Source organism: Limanda limanda, chromosome 3 (genome assembly GCF_963576545.1).
Source record: "Limanda limanda chromosome 3, fLimLim1.1, whole genome shotgun sequence".
NCBI lineage: Eukaryota > Metazoa > Chordata > Actinopteri > Pleuronectiformes > Pleuronectidae > Limanda > Limanda limanda.
The window spans coordinates 19,408,852-19,428,958 of record NC_083638.1 but is presented as its reverse complement, the minus strand read 5'-3'; the positions used below and the strand labels follow the sequence as shown (position 1 = coordinate 19,428,958).

At 38.8% G+C, this 20,107-nt stretch overlaps 1 protein-coding gene across 1 annotated transcript in view; it reads right to left on the bottom strand.

The window, feature by feature from the left end:
- The window catches only part of LOC132998374 (CUB and sushi domain-containing protein 1-like), a 297,197-nt gene that overhangs the window by 27,409 nt on the left and 249,681 nt on the right, over positions 1 to 20,107 (bottom strand). Inside the window, exons 45-58 of the mRNA XM_061067984.1 lie at positions 18,280 to 18,425; positions 17,386 to 17,466; positions 15,456 to 15,569; positions 14,445 to 14,561; positions 14,134 to 14,205; positions 12,123 to 12,269; positions 9,656 to 9,844; positions 9,335 to 9,520; positions 8,489 to 8,686; positions 6,855 to 7,028; positions 4,361 to 4,534; positions 3,894 to 4,067; positions 2,138 to 2,326; positions 647 to 823 (exon numbers count right to left, since the gene is read on the bottom strand). Of these exons, the coding sequence (XP_060923967.1) occupies positions 647 to 823; positions 2,138 to 2,326; positions 3,894 to 4,067; positions 4,361 to 4,534; positions 6,855 to 7,028; positions 8,489 to 8,686; positions 9,335 to 9,520; positions 9,656 to 9,844; positions 12,123 to 12,269; positions 14,134 to 14,205; positions 14,445 to 14,561; positions 15,456 to 15,569; positions 17,386 to 17,466; positions 18,280 to 18,425 (2,138 nt within the window). The remainder of the gene's footprint in view (positions 1 to 646; positions 824 to 2,137; positions 2,327 to 3,893; positions 4,068 to 4,360; positions 4,535 to 6,854; positions 7,029 to 8,488; positions 8,687 to 9,334; positions 9,521 to 9,655; positions 9,845 to 12,122; positions 12,270 to 14,133; positions 14,206 to 14,444; positions 14,562 to 15,455; positions 15,570 to 17,385; positions 17,467 to 18,279; positions 18,426 to 20,107) is intronic.

The following is a 20,107-nucleotide window of genomic DNA, read 5'->3' as shown; positions in this document are numbered from 1 at the left end:
CCTACTGTAGCGCAGCACTTACAAACTGAGAGGTAAACCAGGAATCTTCCACCTCCTTTCTCCTGTTTCTTACACACGCTGCTCAAGCCGGGTTATTCACAGTAGTGACTCAGTTTAGACTGGTAACATACAATCATGTCCACTTGTCTGTAGCCCTGTATCAATTGCTCTGATAAAAGCGATACACACAAGAAAAATGTTTCCTTTAACATCTTTTGTAAATGGGACAGAAGATATTTTTTGTGGAGTAAGGGCGTATAAAAAACTGTAACATAGACTGTGGAGCAACAACACTCAGAAAACATATTTGTTCTGAACTGAATACACTTTTCTGATGAGTGTGTGCAATTTGGAGCTGCTTGATATAATTTAAGGCGACTGTTGAGCTTCGGCGAAGGTATAAGCTCTACTGTGTCCCAGTTCTAGTTTTTAATATGTTTTATATTTTTTATTTGTGTGGCCACAGTTACTGTCTCTAAAATCCTTTCCATAGGAGTGATTTGGCAATATACAGTACATATAAGTATGCTTTTTTTGGTATGATTCATTTGTTGGAAACATCTACATCAGATACAAAACCACTGAGTAGCCTGGATGAAGCTGAAGACCACCAGACATGCTGCTTCATGAACCAATGAGCCGTTACCTGTGCAGTACGGCGGCGCTCCACTCCACGTGCCATCTTCCTGACAGTGGCGAGTAGCGTTGCCCACCAGCACCCCTCCAGGCAGACAGGAGTAGTGCAGCACTGTACTATACGTCCAATTGTGAGTTCCAGGCACCAGTGCATTAGGGGGGACACCGGGGTCTCCACAGGAAATCGCTACGGGGACAGAGATGGATTTAAATAGAGAGAGAGGGTGTTAATGTGTGTGGGGTCGTGTCCAACTATAGATTCCAGATACTGCTGCATTAGGTGGTGCAGCTGGGTCACTGCAGGAGATAGCCACAGGAAGAGTGAGAAAGTGAGGGAGTGTGTTAAAAGTGCCCACACAGATAATAGAGAAAAGACTCAAAAATAAAATGTGGAGTAAAAACACTAAATAAAGTTTCTTTGGGATGATTCTATACTGTGTTTTTTTAAAATAAGAAATTTTACTTAAAAATCTAGGTTTTAAAAATGATATTGCCTTAACTTTATGTACTGATAGACAGTAAATGTAAGGGGAGAGATGGGTACAAAATGCAACAAATTTGGTCCCCAGATGGATGCAAACTGAGGTCTTTGTGGTTCTGTGGTTGTGCACGTGAATCATTAGGTAAAAGCTCTTTTGAGACTGTATACACATGTTTAAACAGAACCTTTAATGCTTTGTCAACACCGTACTGCAGTATGCCAGTAAAGCTTATTTGTATCCAGTTTAACTGAATTGAATAAGAGAGAGCCAATAAGTCATCGCCAATTAAATTCCTTTTAGTTATAAAACATGAAAGAGCTTCTCTCTCCCCTGGTTCAAAAAGCAGAAATCGCTCAACGATGTCAAATGAGCTGACATCATTGAAAAAAAAAAAAAAGAATACATCAATTTGGAGAAATTTATGTTTTACACAGCCCAGGTTTCTGGAGGACGTAGATATGAAACTGCTCTCGGTTTTCTCTCCCTCTTACCCCCAAATGGTATTACTTCGTCCTCTCCTTGCCCCACAGTCATCACCCCACTCCCCCCAATTTTCCGATAAGACCTTGTTTCTTGAATGTAATGCTCGACACGCAGACACCAGCGTCTCACCAGTGTCTGCCCCTCTCTCCCTCTCCGTCTGATTCCCCATCGCCTGCTCTCTGTAACCGTGTCCTTGTTCTGCAGTCGTGTTCGCCTCTCTCCATCTCTGAATCCGATTCTTTCTGTCTATTGCTTTCTCTGGTTTAATCTCTATGTTTCTATCAGCCATGTTAGCCCCCTGACAACGCCTATAGCCCTAAAAGAAATATCACCTTTTTGGTTATGTGGCTAATTGTGTTCATCATGACAAACCTTTGCAGATATTCCAAATAGGACGGACATTTTAATATATGCCTACGAATTGTCTTTTAGCCTCTTCTTATCTCTTATTTCTCTCAAACCTGTTTTGTCAGAGTTTCTCTTTCAAATCAAAGCATTTTGATTTAACAAAACTCCCTGCATTGGTCCATCCATACCTTGGCAGCGAGGGATTGGTCGGTCCCATCGTCCATCATGTAGACACGTGAGGAGCGCAGAGCCCAGCAGGTAGAAGCCTCGTTTACAGTGGATCGCCACGCTTACGCCATAACTGAAGACTTCTGGGTAACGTAGGCCAGACTGGCGCACACCATTCTCCACATGGCCGGGATCTGAACAGTTTACCACTGCAAAAGAGGGAACAAAAAAAGTTTAAGTCTCCAGAATATACATGATTAACATGGGCTGTGTGTTTTGAAAGGAGAAGAGAGATTAGTGAGCTGTACAGTGACATTTGGAACATTCAGTATCATTTTGTGTCACCATTGACAGGTTTACTGTCGCATGACTGTGATTACTGCATCCAGAACGATGAGGAATCTGATGCATTGTGGGATTGTTGGCATACTTTATGGATCAATCAGGAGGACAGTAAATGTATTGCACTATATAGCACATCGGGAGTGATTGAGATACGAGATTTAAATCAAAATAGACCGACTCTCAGCATGATGACACTGCAAAGAAGAATCTCCAGAGAATAGGATGGTGTTGAATAGTTTCAGGGTCTTAAACCCTGAATCACAGTGTCGCAAATCCAGATTGTCCTTGTTGCACTGTCCTACTCTTCACTGCTCTTTTTGTCCCACCCTGCTTTGTTCTCCAGAGTTCTTCTTTGTTCTCTACTCTCTCCTCTTGTCCCCTCGACTCTGCTCTGCTCTCTGGGTGCATGCCAGTCCAAAAAGAGTGGAGTTTGATTTTCCGCATGTCACAGGGGAGACAAACATTCACTCATATTCAAGTCCGTGGGGGACATGGGGATATGTGTGTGCTTGCGTGCGGCTGCTGGCTGTGTGTGTGTGTGTGTGTGTGTGTGTGTGTGCACGTCTGGCACCCTATGGGAGCAAAGAAAGTTTCAGTCTCAAAACTGACAGCTGCTGCGGGGAGGGAGAGAGGGATAAAACCGAAAAGTCAGGGAGATGGAGAAAGCAAGCAAGCGAGGATGAATCCCTTCAATGGAAAACCCATGTGAGCAACTATGTTGTATCGATCTGCTCTCATGACTGTGCTGAAGGACTCTCATGTGTTTTAGTATATCATAACTGTTACACGAGCAGAGGTCTGGGACTTGTAGTGTAACGACCGCACATGGTTAACAGAGGAGAAGAACGCATGTCTGCACATGTACCCAGCTGTGTGCTGTGTATGTGTGTGTGTGCATATTTGAAATTGAGAGACACACACACACAGACACCTAAACCAGACTGACTGTGGCTGAACACAGTTCAATGGAGACCGTGTTTATGCTACAGTTATTCAGTTCTCAATTTCACAGTTTGCTGGAAGCAGATTTGGACAAAACATTTCCAGTTGACATACTGCGACTTGAAGCAAATCGGGTCAAAAAAATATACTGAACACATACTGACCAGTTAAAATACCTGGTTAACTTGGATCTATGGATTTTAAAACTTTCCTCCCATTCGGTTTGATTTATCCTCAGCTGTGTGTGTCCAGGTGGCAACATGACTAGAAATATCGTAATGTAATTATTTGAAAGTACAAACAATGGAAGCACCTATAACATGCATTCATGCACTGACAAAAAAAAAGCATGTATGCACAACTTCCTATTCTTGTTCTGAATATATAGTGGAGGTGATTATTCTATGTACAATAATCTGAAAGCATCTACAGGGATGTACAATGCACAGTAAAATACAAGCCTATTGTGTTAATATATGTGTTTGTGACCTTTGCAGACAGGCAGGGGACTGCTCCACTGTCCGTTGAGTCGACACTGAGCTCGAGCGTTTCCACTCAGGACGTAGCCTCTGTTGCAGGTGAAGTTGACAACATCATTGAGGTTGAACTCGCTGCCATTGGTCCGCCCGTTGGCTGGGTTGCCCGGATGACCGCAAGTGATTGCTGACGGAGTAAAGAGAAGTTGGATGAGAAACAGGATGATTGTAAAAGGTTTTGTCTGGAGCGTTATGTTTTTTTCTTCTTCATGTGCACTATCTACTTCTTTTTTACTGTAACATAACTGCTGCAGAGACTCAACTTGAAATAACATAATGTACTCTAGGAAGCCTAAAATGTGTGACTTTGTCTGTAATTAATTTAATTTAAATATAACGTTTTAAATATGTATTAGGTAGCAGTGAATCACAATACACTGCAATGGACTACGGTGGTTTTAGTTTCATAAAAGTACTTACGGACGCAGACAGGTGTGGTTCCGGACCACCGATGGTCTTGCTGGCAGATTCTGACTGATGTTCCGATTAGGCGATAACCTAACATGCACTGGTACACCACCGTGTCACGGTAACTTGACCCGTCTCCACTAATGTGCCCATTGACGATTGGGTCTGGAGAGTCACAGTGACCAGCTAGAAGACACAGAAGGATATAAATTAATGCACTGTAATTAAAAAACCAACTTAAACTCACTGTCTTAGGGTTTTAAAGTTATTGGTGTGGGTTTAGCTGTCCTGTAGTGTAAAGGTACAAACAGCCAAACAATGTGCAGGAGCTGTTCATATATAATAAAACTATAAATCAATGTTCAGACACAGTGCAGCTCTGTGACTGCAGCCATAGCCATAAAAAACATTCATGTGCGTGCTGTAAGTGGCCTTGAAGTACAGCATCCTTTCATGATTTCTTAAACCTGAGCACGTCAATTGCAGGACACAACATGAGAGCATCACTGTGGAGAATCATTGAATTGTATTCAATACTATTTCATCTGTAACAAACCCAATAACCCAGATTTCACAGTCAATTCATCCCTTCATGTTTCTGTGCCTCACGGAGTCAATGATTGAAGCCCAAGGCTGTTTGATGTGTTTTTTTCCAAATGATTCGATACACTTTCTTAAATGATGGTTAAGGCTGTGAAAACAGACATCTAGAAAATTGATTATTTCATATCTCATTAGAGATTAATGTTGATGGAATGCTGATATTTCTACCACGTGTCTACACAGCATCTAGGACCCACTGGATGAAAAAAGATTTTTATTATGATTTCCAAATTTGTTCACACAGCACACACAAAACAGAGATGCTTGTGATGATGTGTAAAACTGGCACGTTTCAAAGTGAAATACTGCAAGTTACATGGTGAGGAACATATGTTTGGCTCTCTTTAAAGAGACACATTTCTAAATTTAATAAACGAGACACATCTTGCGAGGGAATTACACCAGCCGCAGCACTCCTCAGCACGTTCATGTTCTGAGCCATGAGTACTCAATACTACTGCTAATATGTGAGCAATTATTAGTAGATTATCACATCAGCAATCTACTCATTATGACATTACCACATGGGTACCCAGTGCTCAATATATTATTACATGAGTACTCATTAGCCATTCTTTTTGTATTTTTAAATGCGCAATTATTACTACAATATTATGGAATTAGTAGCCTCTTCATTACTTCCCTATTCCATGTGTACTCATTATTACATTACATTGCATTACAGTACATTAATATATGTGTGGCCTTAATTTTCATCTCAACAACACATCTGATAAGATTTGCCAAATCTGCCCACACACACGTGAACGCCTTTCAAAGTAGCTACTCAAAACCTACCAGGGCAGAAGGCGCCAAGGAGAAAACGGGTGTTATTTTATGTCAGCATGAGACCAAGTAGCTCTTTACATAATTTTGTGTGGGTTAATAAATGGGCACAATAGACTTCATGAAATGCCTTCACATCACTTCATTGATTAATCACAGCATCAAGGTTAGTCACTTTAGCTTGAAGTTAAAACACATGTGTATCTGTATCAAACTGTCATTTACTGACCTCAAATGTTCAACTCTTCTAACATCAATGCTTATGTGATTTAGCTTTGGCCCTTTTCTTGCCCGAGAATTTCAGAATAATGACATGAAGGTAAACATGCTTTACATTATACATTCATCGTATAAATGTGGATAAAGTTTCCTACTCAGGTGTGCATCTCCAAGGTTGAATCATTGGAGTGGAGTGTGCATGTAAAATCTGTATTAATCATCTTATGGCTCGTGCTTACTGAAGGTCTAAATCAAGCCCTTGATGTAATAAGCGATAAAATGTCTCATAGTACATCATTTGAGTTACTGAGGCATGTGCACAGTTTATCCTACTTATTGCTTGTCTAATTTCCATAGACTTTATCAAGACACCTTTATCAACCCCATGTTTTAATAAAGATTATGAGTGGAATGTATGCCTTCACACATTTCCATTCAGTCTTTACAAAAAGCCCTTGACACAGTTTCGCCCTCTGTGCAGTACATGCAGGACCAATTCATACAGCAGATAAATATGGAGCTTTCATCACATTATATGAATATACATGTATATGCCAGTATGTAAATTATATTAACATACTGGTCTTTAATTTGGCAAAACACTTTAACATTATTTATATTATATAAGATTCTAAAAACCACAAGTCTCACAACTGATATCAGGTCATGCTGGATATTCAACAAAACATAAAAGATACACAAGAGATATTTAATGCAAGATGCCTCCAAGCCTTTGATTTAAATCCATTAACAGCTACTACAGTTCATTACCAATATACACTAGTTTCAGTCTTAATTATTCATATCCTTGAATCTGTGGAATTTACTTTAATTTCTTTAAATGTTTTAGGACAGGATAGAACACAATGTATAACCTCTCACATTTAGCAGAACTTACCTAGACACCTGGTTTCGGCACCACTCCACAGCCCGTTAGCTCCGCACTCTCTGACATGTGACCCAACCAGGGTGTAGCCATGGTTGCACATAAAGATTGCAGTTGCTCCAAAAGTGGTCAACGACCCCAGTTTGGTCCCAAAGGGTGGAGAAGGAAGCTCACCACAGGAGATGACTAAACAATTAGATAAACATTATAAGATCATTTGATTATAGGCATACACAAAAAAAATAGATATGATATAGCATTAGGAGATGATGGGTAAAGTTAAATGATCTGTGTATTATATCTGGATATTATAGGTGGGTTATGCTGCCAGATCTTCCGTTGAGGTAGGGTGGATAAAAGGCTGCAAACCTGAATTTAATTATTAATTTAGAATTCCAATAAACTTTTTTCCTGTCCTTGGAGACAGCTTGAAGAATAGACACTTGCGTTGCATTACTAAATCCCTCAGACATGCTGCTGTGTGAGGTAGGTCAACCCAAATAATAAGGGATCGGGAGAAATGAGAAAAATAAATTGGGAATGTAGACCAATAATGTTGTGGTCTGAGATGGAATAAGATTGTTGTCAATTTTTTATCATTTCATTTCTCAAGTGTAGGCATTTGACCTATTCACTGAAAAGTCATATATTATGTAAGACTGAGAAGCTCAAAAAGTTTTCTAAGTCACAGTTGTCTTAGTACTTTATGAAATATAAGCACAAAAGGTAAATTGCAGAGTAACTCTGTTTGACCAATCGTGCAGTATTGGCAACACATAGTTCACATTAATGAATCATAGATATCAGTCAGTTGAAAATTGTTTTCACCCTGTCAAGACATTGTGTGCAATAGTTAAGTTGTTGAAAGACATTTGCAAACACATTTATCCCTGGAAACTAATATATGTTTGCAGCTCATGCAAGTGAAGTGTGAGTGTATAGGGTGTCTTCTCCAGGGAGGTTTTGGTTTTCACTTCCGTTTGATGGTTAATTAGCAGGTTTGCGCAAAATCTACTGGACGGATTACCATGAGATTATATTAATGGATGGGGAATGTGTCATAGCCATTATATGGTGCCATTGAATTTTGGTGTGGATCTGGATCAGGGGGCAGAGCAAGTAATTTACACTTTCACATTTTTCAACATGACTGTTTATTCTCTGAGAATAATTCATGGGTCTTGGCAGAAAAAAACCATCTGGCATTTTTAGATAACTGATATTTATGAGTCTGTGCAATTTTGTGCAGATCCAAATAAAAACCTGGATGATGTTTCGTTAGGGGAGGGTTGGGCTATTCAGTGCTATTCTGGTTCATTCATTGGTTTAAATGGTTCCCCATCCATGACGAGTATCTTCATATGAGAAGTTACATATTGTCTGCCCAATGTGAAATACAAAGGAGTGTGAGGCATTTCATGGATGTGAATATACAGTTTGAGGGCACTCAGTTGAAAGGATTTCCTAGCTCTGGCTGTGTGTCTGTGTAGACTCATAAAGAAGCTATACCCTGCCATCCTGAGTGCACACACATCATATCACAGTTTAATTATTATCTTAGTCAGAGTAATGAGAATTCATGTAATACTGAGTCGTTATGGTCTCAGTCATATAGTCATCATGATGATGTGTATGTCAATACTAACTCTTGCATGTAGCTGGGTCATCGGATCCTTCCCACGTCCCATTGGCAAGGCAGCGATGTGTCCGATGCCCCAAACCCAAATAGTAGCCTGATGAGCATTCCAGCATCACCATAGACCAAAACTCTCCCAACCCTCCATAGAGCAGGTGGTAGGTCATGTGATCCGTCAACACGCCCTCAATGCTAGGGCAATGAACCGCTTAAAAAATAAAAATACAACAAAATAAACTGTTAATTTAAGAATACCACAAGTTTTTATAGTACACAATTTATAAACTAGGTGAATCGATTATTTTAGCTATAGGTGATATCATTAAAAAGCTAGATTTACGTAAATAAGGTAATGATCCAACACAAACTTTGTTTGGCTTTATATATACTTAATAGACATATATCGATAACTATCTATATTTTTCATTTTCTTTTTACCTGCAGATTCTTCACAATTTCACGTTTTGGGTTGTCTAACTTCAATTTATTAATATGACACCCCCTGGCAGAGAATCATTGCCCAAATACAAAATTAATAAATGTATCCTATTTCCAATGTCTGCTTCATGAAATGTCTTCCACATACCACAAATCTTATTATTTGTTAATAAATTCTACCTTAAAACATATGAATTAAACATAACCCAGGTTACTGTGTGACACATGACCCAGGAAATGTAATTTTGGGAGTAGTTGCTGTTTCTGGGCTTTAAACAAATCTAAAATTTTATCACTAAATAACATGGCAACCAAAAAAATTTAGCAAATGTTTCTCCATCTACTGAGGAAGACCGTGAGATACAGGTATGAGTTCTGCTAATAGCTACTTTTTGTTTTCTTATCAACTTATACTCACGTAGACATCTGGGGACTGAGTCAGCATTACTCCAGGTGCCATCCTCCAAACACACCACTGACATCGAAACACCGGGGTCAAGCTGGAAACCCTGGTTACAATGGTAGGTAACTTGGCTACCAACAGTGTACTGGTAAGCATGGAAGCTGCCATTGCCTGGCGATTGAGGGATTCCACACGAGATAGCTGCAGCATCACAAAGACATATATGTCATGGAGGGAATTCCTCTAAGACAGTAAGTTTAACTAACTAACTCAGGTCAGTTCACCGGTGGTCTTTTGGACGCCACTGTAGATGATGAATGTTTTCAAAAACTTTACCTTGACAAAAAGGTGTTGGTGTATCCCACTGGAACAGCCCATTGGAATGAAGCCGGCAGGTGGAATTGGTTGAGCCCACCAGGCGGTAACCACGGTTACAGAAGAACTGCAGTCTGCTGCCTGGTTGGAGTTTGGTTCGGTTGACCACACCCCCATTCGCTGGGGGATCATTAATGCTACAATAGGCCGCTGGAGACGCAGAGGAAATAAGAAAGACAGGGAGAGTACTGAATATTTTCTGGGATTTTTCAGTTCCCAGGAAACATTACGGCTCCAACTCCCATTACCAGGCAATGTGGAAAAAGACATTGATTATCGTCCATTTCCCCCATTGCATTACAGCAGGTAAACAGTGTCAGTGAGTTCAGAGAACATGCTCAGAAATCTGTCAATAAATTAAAGACAGAAACAGAATATCTTTTTATCAATTAAATTTCTTGTTGGCAAACCTTACCAAGTAATGTTATAGTTTCGTCTTCCAAGAACTGAGCATAAAAGCTCAACTACTAGAGGACAGACAAAACGTCAGGTACATAATGTCACAAGAGGACCCTTGGTTCCCTCTTGCCTGACAGAAATCCGTTACAATCCAGTAACTTATGCCATTTTCAATGGGTTAAGTGTCTCACGTCACCCTTACCCCAGTGACTTATATAGAATACAGCTCACTCTACCTGCTCTAAATCAATCTGCTCCATCTGCATAGCAAATGTTTATATGTTATCGCAGCGTCTCTAAGACATCATCATTCTCTGGTTGTAGAAATATTTAAAGATGAGGGCGTAGTCCTTTAATTTCTTACTAGTGACTGTTTAACCAAGAGACAAACTCCTCTTGGATAAGATTTTATCCCAGAGCCTCCGTATCAGGTGATTTACAGTCGTCCAATACTTATTTGCAGTGGCAATTTTATTTTGGCTGTGAACGATTGCATGACTTCACTCCCAGTCTGCAGCAAACACAGACAAATTTAATTCCTGGATAAAATAAATATCAAATAACCTTCAAAACCTTAGTGATACAGAAAGCAGTATTAAATTAATCCCAATTGGGAACTTAAAATTCAAATGATACCTTTGAAGACAGGAAAATCTGGATAGTCAGGACAAACTAGTTCAGGAGTGTTTACAGTGCAACATGAGATTTCACAGACAGCTGAGTAGACTACAAAACAATCTGTAAAATTGGCAAACAAGGTAGCCAAAATGTTTTATATGTTTTAGTATAGCCATTTGAACAATATTCATTTGAAAAGTTTGAATCAATTGAACAGATGATTGCTCTCAGCTTTTTGCCTAAATACTGAATCCTTCATTCACATACATTCTTATTTTCCCAGTAAAAGTGACTTTTGTCCCTGAAAAAGGTGAAAGAGTACATTTACTCGACCCAATGACAGGAACATGAATGAAAAATAATCTAAAGTCTGTCATTGTGACAGCTCAAACCATAGGTAACACAGACCCTTACATATACACTCGCACCAACACAGATGCACACACACGCACGCACACATACAAACTTGTACTAGCGTGGGGTTTACTTAAACCCTGAAGTTAATTGAACCTTAATCTTCCAGCACAGGTGGAGAAGTGAATTAACATATATAATAAGTCATAAATCTACGTTATACGTAATTGATAAACATACAATATATAAACTGCACTCTGTGTGTCTGCTGTTTTTCAATATAAAGCACACCAGAGTATGAATAGTGTATGGGAAGTAAAAAAAAGGACTATAAATTTCTGTTCTCTATATAGCTGCCGTTGTCACGGCAGTACAACACCACGGGGAGAAGAGGATGCTATTACTTCAGGCCATTGTGAAGATATAACCCACAAACTGAAATATATCGCACATTACTTTTCAGCACAGAGATCCAGGTCCCTGACCTTGTGACTCACTCCTGTCAAGCCCAAACGGGATCAGAGTTGCTGTAAATTGTGTTTTGTACAACTGAGATTGATTAAGACCAGCAAATGTAAAAGTTTCGGCCAATGATTAAGGGGCAGATGAACCTCACAGCATGAATCTAACAAAGCTAATGGTTAAAGTACCATGGAGTTGGCAAGACCCTGCAGAGATAATACACTCAATCTGAAACAAATTGTCAAATTAACAAATTGGTCTTGCTAATTTTCCTTGGCTCCTAATTAGCCGAATGCATTAAACAAACAATGTTTCCAATTAGCAGTGTAGTCTAAATGATTGTGGCTCATGTACCTACACCTTTGATGCATCGATTTATATTTTTCATGAGGAGAAAGGCCTTTGGGTTGTCTATTTATACAGTGAGATCGTTTTTTCTATACAGCAGGATAGGAACAAATAAAAGTTGGGTTTTTCATTGAACAGATAAGGAGATGGCTGATAAATAATATTACCAGTATTATTCTCTTGATGTGCAGTTGCTGATTATAGGAGCAACAGGTAAGAAAGCAAAAGAAGAAAGGAAAGATCTTACCAGAGTATCGCATCTTGAATCCTCTCTTGTTGGTTGCGTGATCAGTGGACCACCGTAGGTAGAGCTGATTTGTTTTGGATGTGAAGTTCAGCTGAGATGAGTGGTTACCACTCAGAGCAACAAGCAGAGGGCTTTGTCCTGAGGATCCTGGTGAAAACAAATAAGTGAGACTTTAGAGCTGCTGTGTTTACAGTGGATTCTCTTGATCACAATTTGGAATAATCATATAATGAAATGAATATCAGCATGATCTGAGATGGAGCTTTACGATATCTTGCAGATTTAAACAGTTTTATACTTTCTGTGTTATGCAGCTTATGACGGTGACGGCATCATTAAGCTGCTAGATGCCTCAAAATGTTTTGTTACCAGCTTTTGCAGCAGGACTGGTATTGTTTTTAGAGAGTGTGTGTGTGTGTGTGTCCATCCTTCTGTATGCCTGATTGAAAATGGGTGGGTCCTAAATACCAAATACGCATGGGTTAGAATCAATCCCATTGGAAGGGCTCCCTGTTTGTAGATGTATTCTGATTGGAGCATATTGTATCGTTCAATCTCATGTTTACAGACCCAGCAACCATGTGTTCTGTTTTGGTCTTTTTTGAAAGCCTTACCAGTCTTTTATGATTTTTTTAATATAGCAATGTACCCATTATTTAACCATAAAAACATTTACACACTTAATCAGCTGTAATGTTGACACCTGTTGACATTTTGTTCCTTTCAACAAAGTGGAGGGGACTGCAAATCAGAAACATCTCGGCACAGCCGCCTACTCAGCAATTATGCCATCGCCGTGGGCAACATCAGAGACAAGACTGAGTTGAACAGGATAATAAACATATTAAATGTTTCCTCATCGTGCTGTTGGATTGTATTACAAATCCCAGAATTCAAAAGATATTAAAGTCATGTGTTATGTTGGCTCATTGTGATGTTGGTTACAAACTAAGCTGAAGGCCCCTAAATAGGACACAATGATTTAAAGATTTGATATTCTGACAGAGATTTACAAATCATTTTTAGTTGTCTGTAACAAAGCTCAGCATAAGTTCAATCACTAAGAATATCTAAAACACTAATTTATTCACAACTCTCTCTGTTTCTGAGTCTCCTTCTCAGCACTTCCTCTAATCGGCTGACTGTGGGTGTTCTCTGTAATCCAATCAGATTCTGCGTCAATCTTATCCAGCCAATCGTGATGCTGCTTTCAAACTTTAAATCTTTTCTCCTCTCTCTCGTTGTCATTTCAGTGAGTCACTGTGACTCTCCTCCACCTAAATAACCTCCAGTCTTCATACCCAAAGTCCGTTCATTTCTGCATTCAGATTCTCAGCATCCCTCCCTCCCATCACAGCCATCACCACCGTCTAGACGCGGGCGAGGTTTCCTATTCTACTCACGGCCTCACCCCTTTGAATCATGATATCGTCATGAGGGGTCTAACCGCCAAAAGACTTTCATTTATATTACATCACTTTCTTAACTCTTATTTGCATGACAATAGACTTTTTCAGAGTTATTTGTGAAGTTATTGCACAAACTAAATAAATAAAGTTTAGAAAGTTAATTCACACACATTCTTGTGGTTCTATATTTGTGACGAAAAGAGGACAGACATAGGCACAGTGTATTTGCCAGCCCCTTACCTTAACCTTAACCATCACAGCTAATTTACTAACCCTTACCTAAACCGAATTCTAACCCTCACCCCAAAACAAAGTATTAACCCTCAAAAAAGCCTTTGAAAGAGTGAAGACAAGCCAAAATATCCTCATTGTCCAAAAATGTCCTCACTCCGTATAAGGTCTATGCTCAAAATGGTCATCAAAAATATATAAGTACAAGCACGCACAAACCTTCTTGGATTCCAAAATGAATTGTTGCACATCTTATCAGCTGTTGTGCTATTTATTTTAATTTGAAAGACATAAATTAAAGCAGTGTGTGATGATCAAGTGTGTATGTGTGTCCAGAGTTGTATTAAAAACAGAGGAAAAGCTTTGTATACCATCAAAAATCTCTAGTTCATCAAACTGTTTCTCGCTGTGGAACATCTCTACGTAGATATTGATGGTGTAACCTGGGAAACAAGAGAAATGCATTTACAATCAAGTCTAAAAAGCTGCAATATGAAGTCTGTACCACATATAAATGCAAATACACACACATTGCACACAAACATTCATGCATATACATTATACATGTAAGTGCACATGAACATGCATATAGTGCATGAATGTGTCAGAGTGCACAGTCTTGCAGACATCACTCTGACACATTATATACATACTGTATGCAGCCCCAGGACACACACTGTACCTTGAACCATACGTAGAAGCCAGGAGCATGTCTGGCTGTTGGGGTAGTTGCTTGGAAACCCCGGACTAAGTATGATTCCTGATGATGAAGACCGCTCCTCATTGGCCGGGCAATGGGCTGGAGGGTGACAGTCGAGAGCTCGTCAGATTGACCAAAACATTGAAAGATTACAGGTAGATTTCTGGTGTCCCTTTCATCCAATGTTAATGTTATTCTGCCAACTTCCTTTACCTGTCTCGTGTCACCAGCACTTGAAAAATAGCCTTTTCCAGCATGAAAATTCTGTTTTTAATTCAACTTGTTGAACAGTCATGTGGGGCTTATTCAGAATGTGTATAATCTGTAGGCACGTGGTGTCTGCCTTTAAAACCTGCCTATTCAATGAGACACTTAAAGCCTCTACCAGTCGTTCTAGGTGATGACTGTACAGGTATCATGTCACAGAAAAGGATCTGTCCTCCAGGTTGCCTGGGGACAAACTTTGGTTTCATGTTCTCTTATAAGTGTGCTTGCCTCTTTTGCTCCTTCTTTATAATGGAAAGCACAATGTCCATTCTACTTGTACTTCTACTGTAGCAGGAAAGGATAATTGACCAATAGTCATCAGAATTCAGTTTTGTTATAGCAATACCAGGAGCTGGTTTGGAAATTGATGTATTCAAGATGCTAACTGCTACTAAAATGGGTGATTTCTAGATACACTGACATTGAAGGACCAACAGGGTAAAGTATAGGGCACAAATATACACATTTCAGAGAAAATACAGTCAATTCAGTTCAAATTGAAATGGCTTTTACAGACATAATGCTGTGAAACACATGGATGTCAACGTCAGAGAGATACAAAGGGTGCAATAGCCAGAGGATCCTTAAAGTTTAATTTCAATAACTCAATGTTTTTAACCAAATTAAGTTCACTACACAATCGGAGCACTTCAATTCCACAGCACTCTGACACTTGCTGGAATTCAGTGTGATAGTTTTCTTTATAAATGATGAGTGATGTCTTACCTTGACATGATGGTGGTGGGGCCTCAAAGAGCAAATGGGAGTTGAGACTGCACATAAGCTCTGCTTTTCCAATCAGTGTGTATCCAGGTAAACAGCGATACTTTACAATATCACCTAAAGCAGAGGAGATATTAAAATCTTGTTGAACTCAATTCTATTAGCATTTCTACAGTTAAGTCTTCTTGATCATACAATTCATCATACCTGGGGAAGTCTTATGTTAAACTAGCTATAAGTCTAAATCTGTCTAAACCTTTACGATATTTGTTTTGCATGCAGAGTGGTCAGACATAGTTAGTTGGTTGTGTTACTCCATTTTAGTGTTGACAGGCCTGCAATCTTGAAAGGGGCAGAGATGTAATACATGTTCCAAACATAGCACCCAGGAGTGTACAGTCACAGCATGGGTCCTCTTTACTTTTAAACCTGTTCGACAGAACAAAAACACAACGTTTACCCTTTCCTTGAGCTCGTTCACAGGTTGCATAATTGGCTTTTAGGCTGCCCAACAATAAAACTGGCCCTGTCTCTTGGAGGCTCTCCACTTTGCCAGGTTTTATGGATGCAAATTTGACACTACATGCTCTCAAATGTTTGAGTGCTTTTAAGATGTGTATGTATGATTACTGCAAACTCCCTGCCTTGGGTCTGTTTGTCAAAGAGGATGGAATTGAGTCTTGCTGTGAGAAGGTGCTTCACCTTGTTGCTGCTGTGGTGTAGTGTCGTGTAGTGGCAATAATTCAAATGAATACTTACACAGTAAATCAAGAATATAAAATAGTGCTGTCACTCAATTACGCCAAAATTTACATTATCTGTGTCCTATTAGAAACAAAGTATCAAATTCTTTTTTTTAATAAAACTTTTACACCATTATTCATTCATTTTCAAAAGGTCAAAGACAAAATTATAAAACATCAACAAGTCTTTCAAAAATTAACTAGGTTTTCTGGGTTTGTAAAAAGATGACATTTCAAAATGTATGTTTTCTGAAGAAAAAATATTTTTATACTTTGCCCAAAGCGAACTAGACTCTGGCAGGGTAGCACTGGCAGGGTAAATTGATTTTTCTGTGGGTTTTATGAAATGTCTGCTTAAAAAAAAAAAAAAAGTCCTCAAAAGGTCACCAAATCACATAATACAGAGCTGAGGGAAAATGGAAAACTTGACAAGCGATTATTTCTCCTAAATTGAATGTTCTTCAGAAGCTTGTGAAAAAATACAAAGTGTTAGTTTTCAAAACAAAAAATTGTTGTGTTTTCCCACAGTGTTTGTTGTTCGACCAAGCTCTACACAATGCACACAACACAATTAAAAAACAACACTGTAATTAGGACGTTAGTTCATAGAACAAAGCAACAACTGACCACAAATCATTGTAATGATTGCCCACAGCATTTCATTACCACTACTGCTACCACTGTAAATTCCATTAGTACATTTTTAGAAATGATGGAAGCCTTTTAGTTTTCCCTTTAATAGTTCGTGTTTATGCTTTTAACCAACATCATCAGTGATGCTTCCCCCTCCACCCTCGGCTCTCCTCTCCTGAGCCAGCGCCACCTTGAAGAGACTTCTGCTGCCTCTGGTAAATTTGATGGTTCTTTGCCTGCTGGCCCTTGTGATGCCCAGCATGCTGTACACTGTGCAGAGAGACTAACTGTACCTCGAGAAAAGCCTGCCAGAGTCATGACAATCCAAAGTTAACAAATTAGAAGTTATATTCTATTATACAGCCAAAAGTGCTATGGGTCCTCTGTCATTTGATTTGAGTGATTATATTAAAATGTATTAAGAATCTTCACACATTTTGCTTGTGTCAGTGTGTCACAGATACACATGCACACACAGAGGTTGGTGTGTCTGTTTTTCTACTGTCAACATGTTTTTTTGCTGTATGAAGGTTATAATTATTAATCAGGCTCATTACCTATCTGGAAGTCTTCATCTTCAAATATCACCTCTGCGTTCTCCACAGCAGGCGGAGGAGGGCATTTCTTCAGACGATAAGCTGGAGAGAAGGAAATACAGTAAGGTACTCTCTATTGATGAGCCTCTGAAAGCAAACGACTTCAAACAAACAACATGAGGATTCTTTGAAAAACTTAAACCTTCCCTTTTCAGCCTCAGTGAATCATGATGCAATACATCGGTCACGTGTGTTGAATATAAGGACATCACATTAAATACACTTGTTTCGCATCGAGCGATAAAAGGATTCAGCCGTCAAAGCTGATCTTGGATATTCAAATCAAAAGTTATGAGAATGATGTTCGAAGTGGTAAGTGCGGAGCATTACTCGCTCTCAGAACATACTTGTAGGTATCATATTTACAAATGCAGATGAGATGAAGGTTAATTCAACTTTTTGTCCACTAAGTTGCAGAATAGTTTCGTTAGGGTAAAAAAACTGGTACTTGGTGTATCTGTCCCTTTACCCATATGTGTCAGACTGTATCACATTATACATACATTATGTTATGCACACAAAGCTACTGTGTAAGGTCACCTATACTACAGGTATGTGTGTAAGTGTGTGTGTGTATGTATTCCTGTACTCATTGCTTTGTAAGGACCAAGCATAGACCGTACAGAGTGAGGACATTTTGGGAAAGTGAGGACATTTTAGCCGGTCCTCATTTTGTCAATGGGCTGTTAAAAAGTTAAGACTTGGATTTAGGGTTATGATTAGGTCTGGGTTAGGCATTTAGTTTGGATGGTTAAGGTAAGGGGCTTGGGAATGCAGTATGCCAATGAGTGTTTTCAATAAGATAGAAGTACAAAATATGTTTATGTGTGTGTGTGTGTGTTTGTCTACCTGTACCTTGGAAGTTGAGTATGAAGAACCCTCCAGTTGAAAAGTCAGAGTGAAAGCGAATCAGGACCTTTGGGCTGCTACTGTATGCTGACTCTAATGCTGTGTTGCCACTGAAGACTCCAAGCTGAGGGCTGGGTGTATCTGGGCCATCCCTAAATAAAGAAAGAGAGACAACAAAGACAAGTGGTGATGCTTAAACTGAAGGTAGGATACACTGCAGCAAACAGATGCAGTATGGAAAACAATGATTGGCAAAAAGATATCTATGCATATGACATACAATGATTTATCATGTTTTTACAAAGCAAGCAAAGCACTTTCAGTTATAAATGTATTAGGGACATACTAAATTTAACAATGAAACAAGGGGTGACATATACATAATTATAGCTAGATGTGCAAGATAAGGAAAACACAAATAAAATCTATTTAAAATGAAATAACATGTCCAATAATTATAATAATCATAACCACTTACAATCACCATACCAAACTTAAACTGTCAAATTCCTTATAATGGAAATCAGTAATAATAGGGATAAAAATCTGCAGCTGACTTCCAGGGAGATCATAGGTTGAGAACAGTGTGAACGTCTTAGGAAATCATAATTGAAGATATTCTTTCACTGATTGGATTTAATTTCTGAGAAGAGAAACTGAAGCCAGAACACGGTAACCTTCTTCAAAACAAACACAAAACAGATATCTGCTCAGCCAACATGTGTCTTAATTGAAAAGGTAACAAAAATATACAGGTTTTTTTCCTCTTTGGTTTTTTGAACAAAGCCCATGGATTAAAGGCTTAACTTCACTCATTAAATATTGAATGTTTTTGAAAGGTTACATTTGATAAAGTTCCTAAATGCCCAGTTTTAGGTTTTTAATGAACATGCCATTGGATTAAACAAGGGTTTTAAATTTTAATTCATGAAGTGTGCCTGGGATCTCTTGGATGCTCAATAATTCAAGGTCTTGTGAAGGTGTTGGAGCTCTTTGGAGAATCAAAGTGCGCTATGTGGATCATTTAAATCTAAACTGAGTCATAAATTACAAATCCATATAACCCCCAGCCCATATACAGTTATAATGTATTTAGACTCAAGGTGTACAAAACAATAATGTATACTGTATTTTGTGTGACAATCGTTTAATTACATAATGCTTTATTGTTTATTTACCAAGACACAAATCACACTCTTCCTAGTAATATTTTATGGTTATTCAAAACAAATTTTTTTCACCACAATGAATTAGGCAGGCAGAAAATGTGCACGAGGAGAGTGAACGTGACTCTGAACACTAGGATTATCCAACCTGCCAAGACAACATGAGAAACTTGTACCTCTAAAATGGGGTAGTTCTACTTTTAAAGACTTTTACCATATCTTTGGCCCATATTTATTTTGTGTACAGCTATAATTAAAAGGTCTTCTTACCTTTATATATTTTTTGGGTTCATATTTCATTTATTGCTTTGAAAGAATCATTCATTTAGTAAGACTTAACACTCAAATTCTCTGTTTACCACAGGTGATTCAGTGCAGAGCTGGGATAGGCTGGGATTGGGAATAATACATTAAGAGAGTGATAGGGGCTGATACCATTCACCTTCAAATTATATCATTTTACAGTGTAATCAGTGCATCCTTGGCAACAGCACTCTCAGAGTCTAATGGAGGAGAAAACAGGGGATCCACAACAAAATAGTCTTTGAGAGTAAACAGACAGCTTTATACTATAGATTCAGATTTACCATGAGAAAGATTCGGAAATTACTGACGGAACCACAAAACCGTGACATGAGGCGAGACTTTGTGCATTCAAATATCGTTTT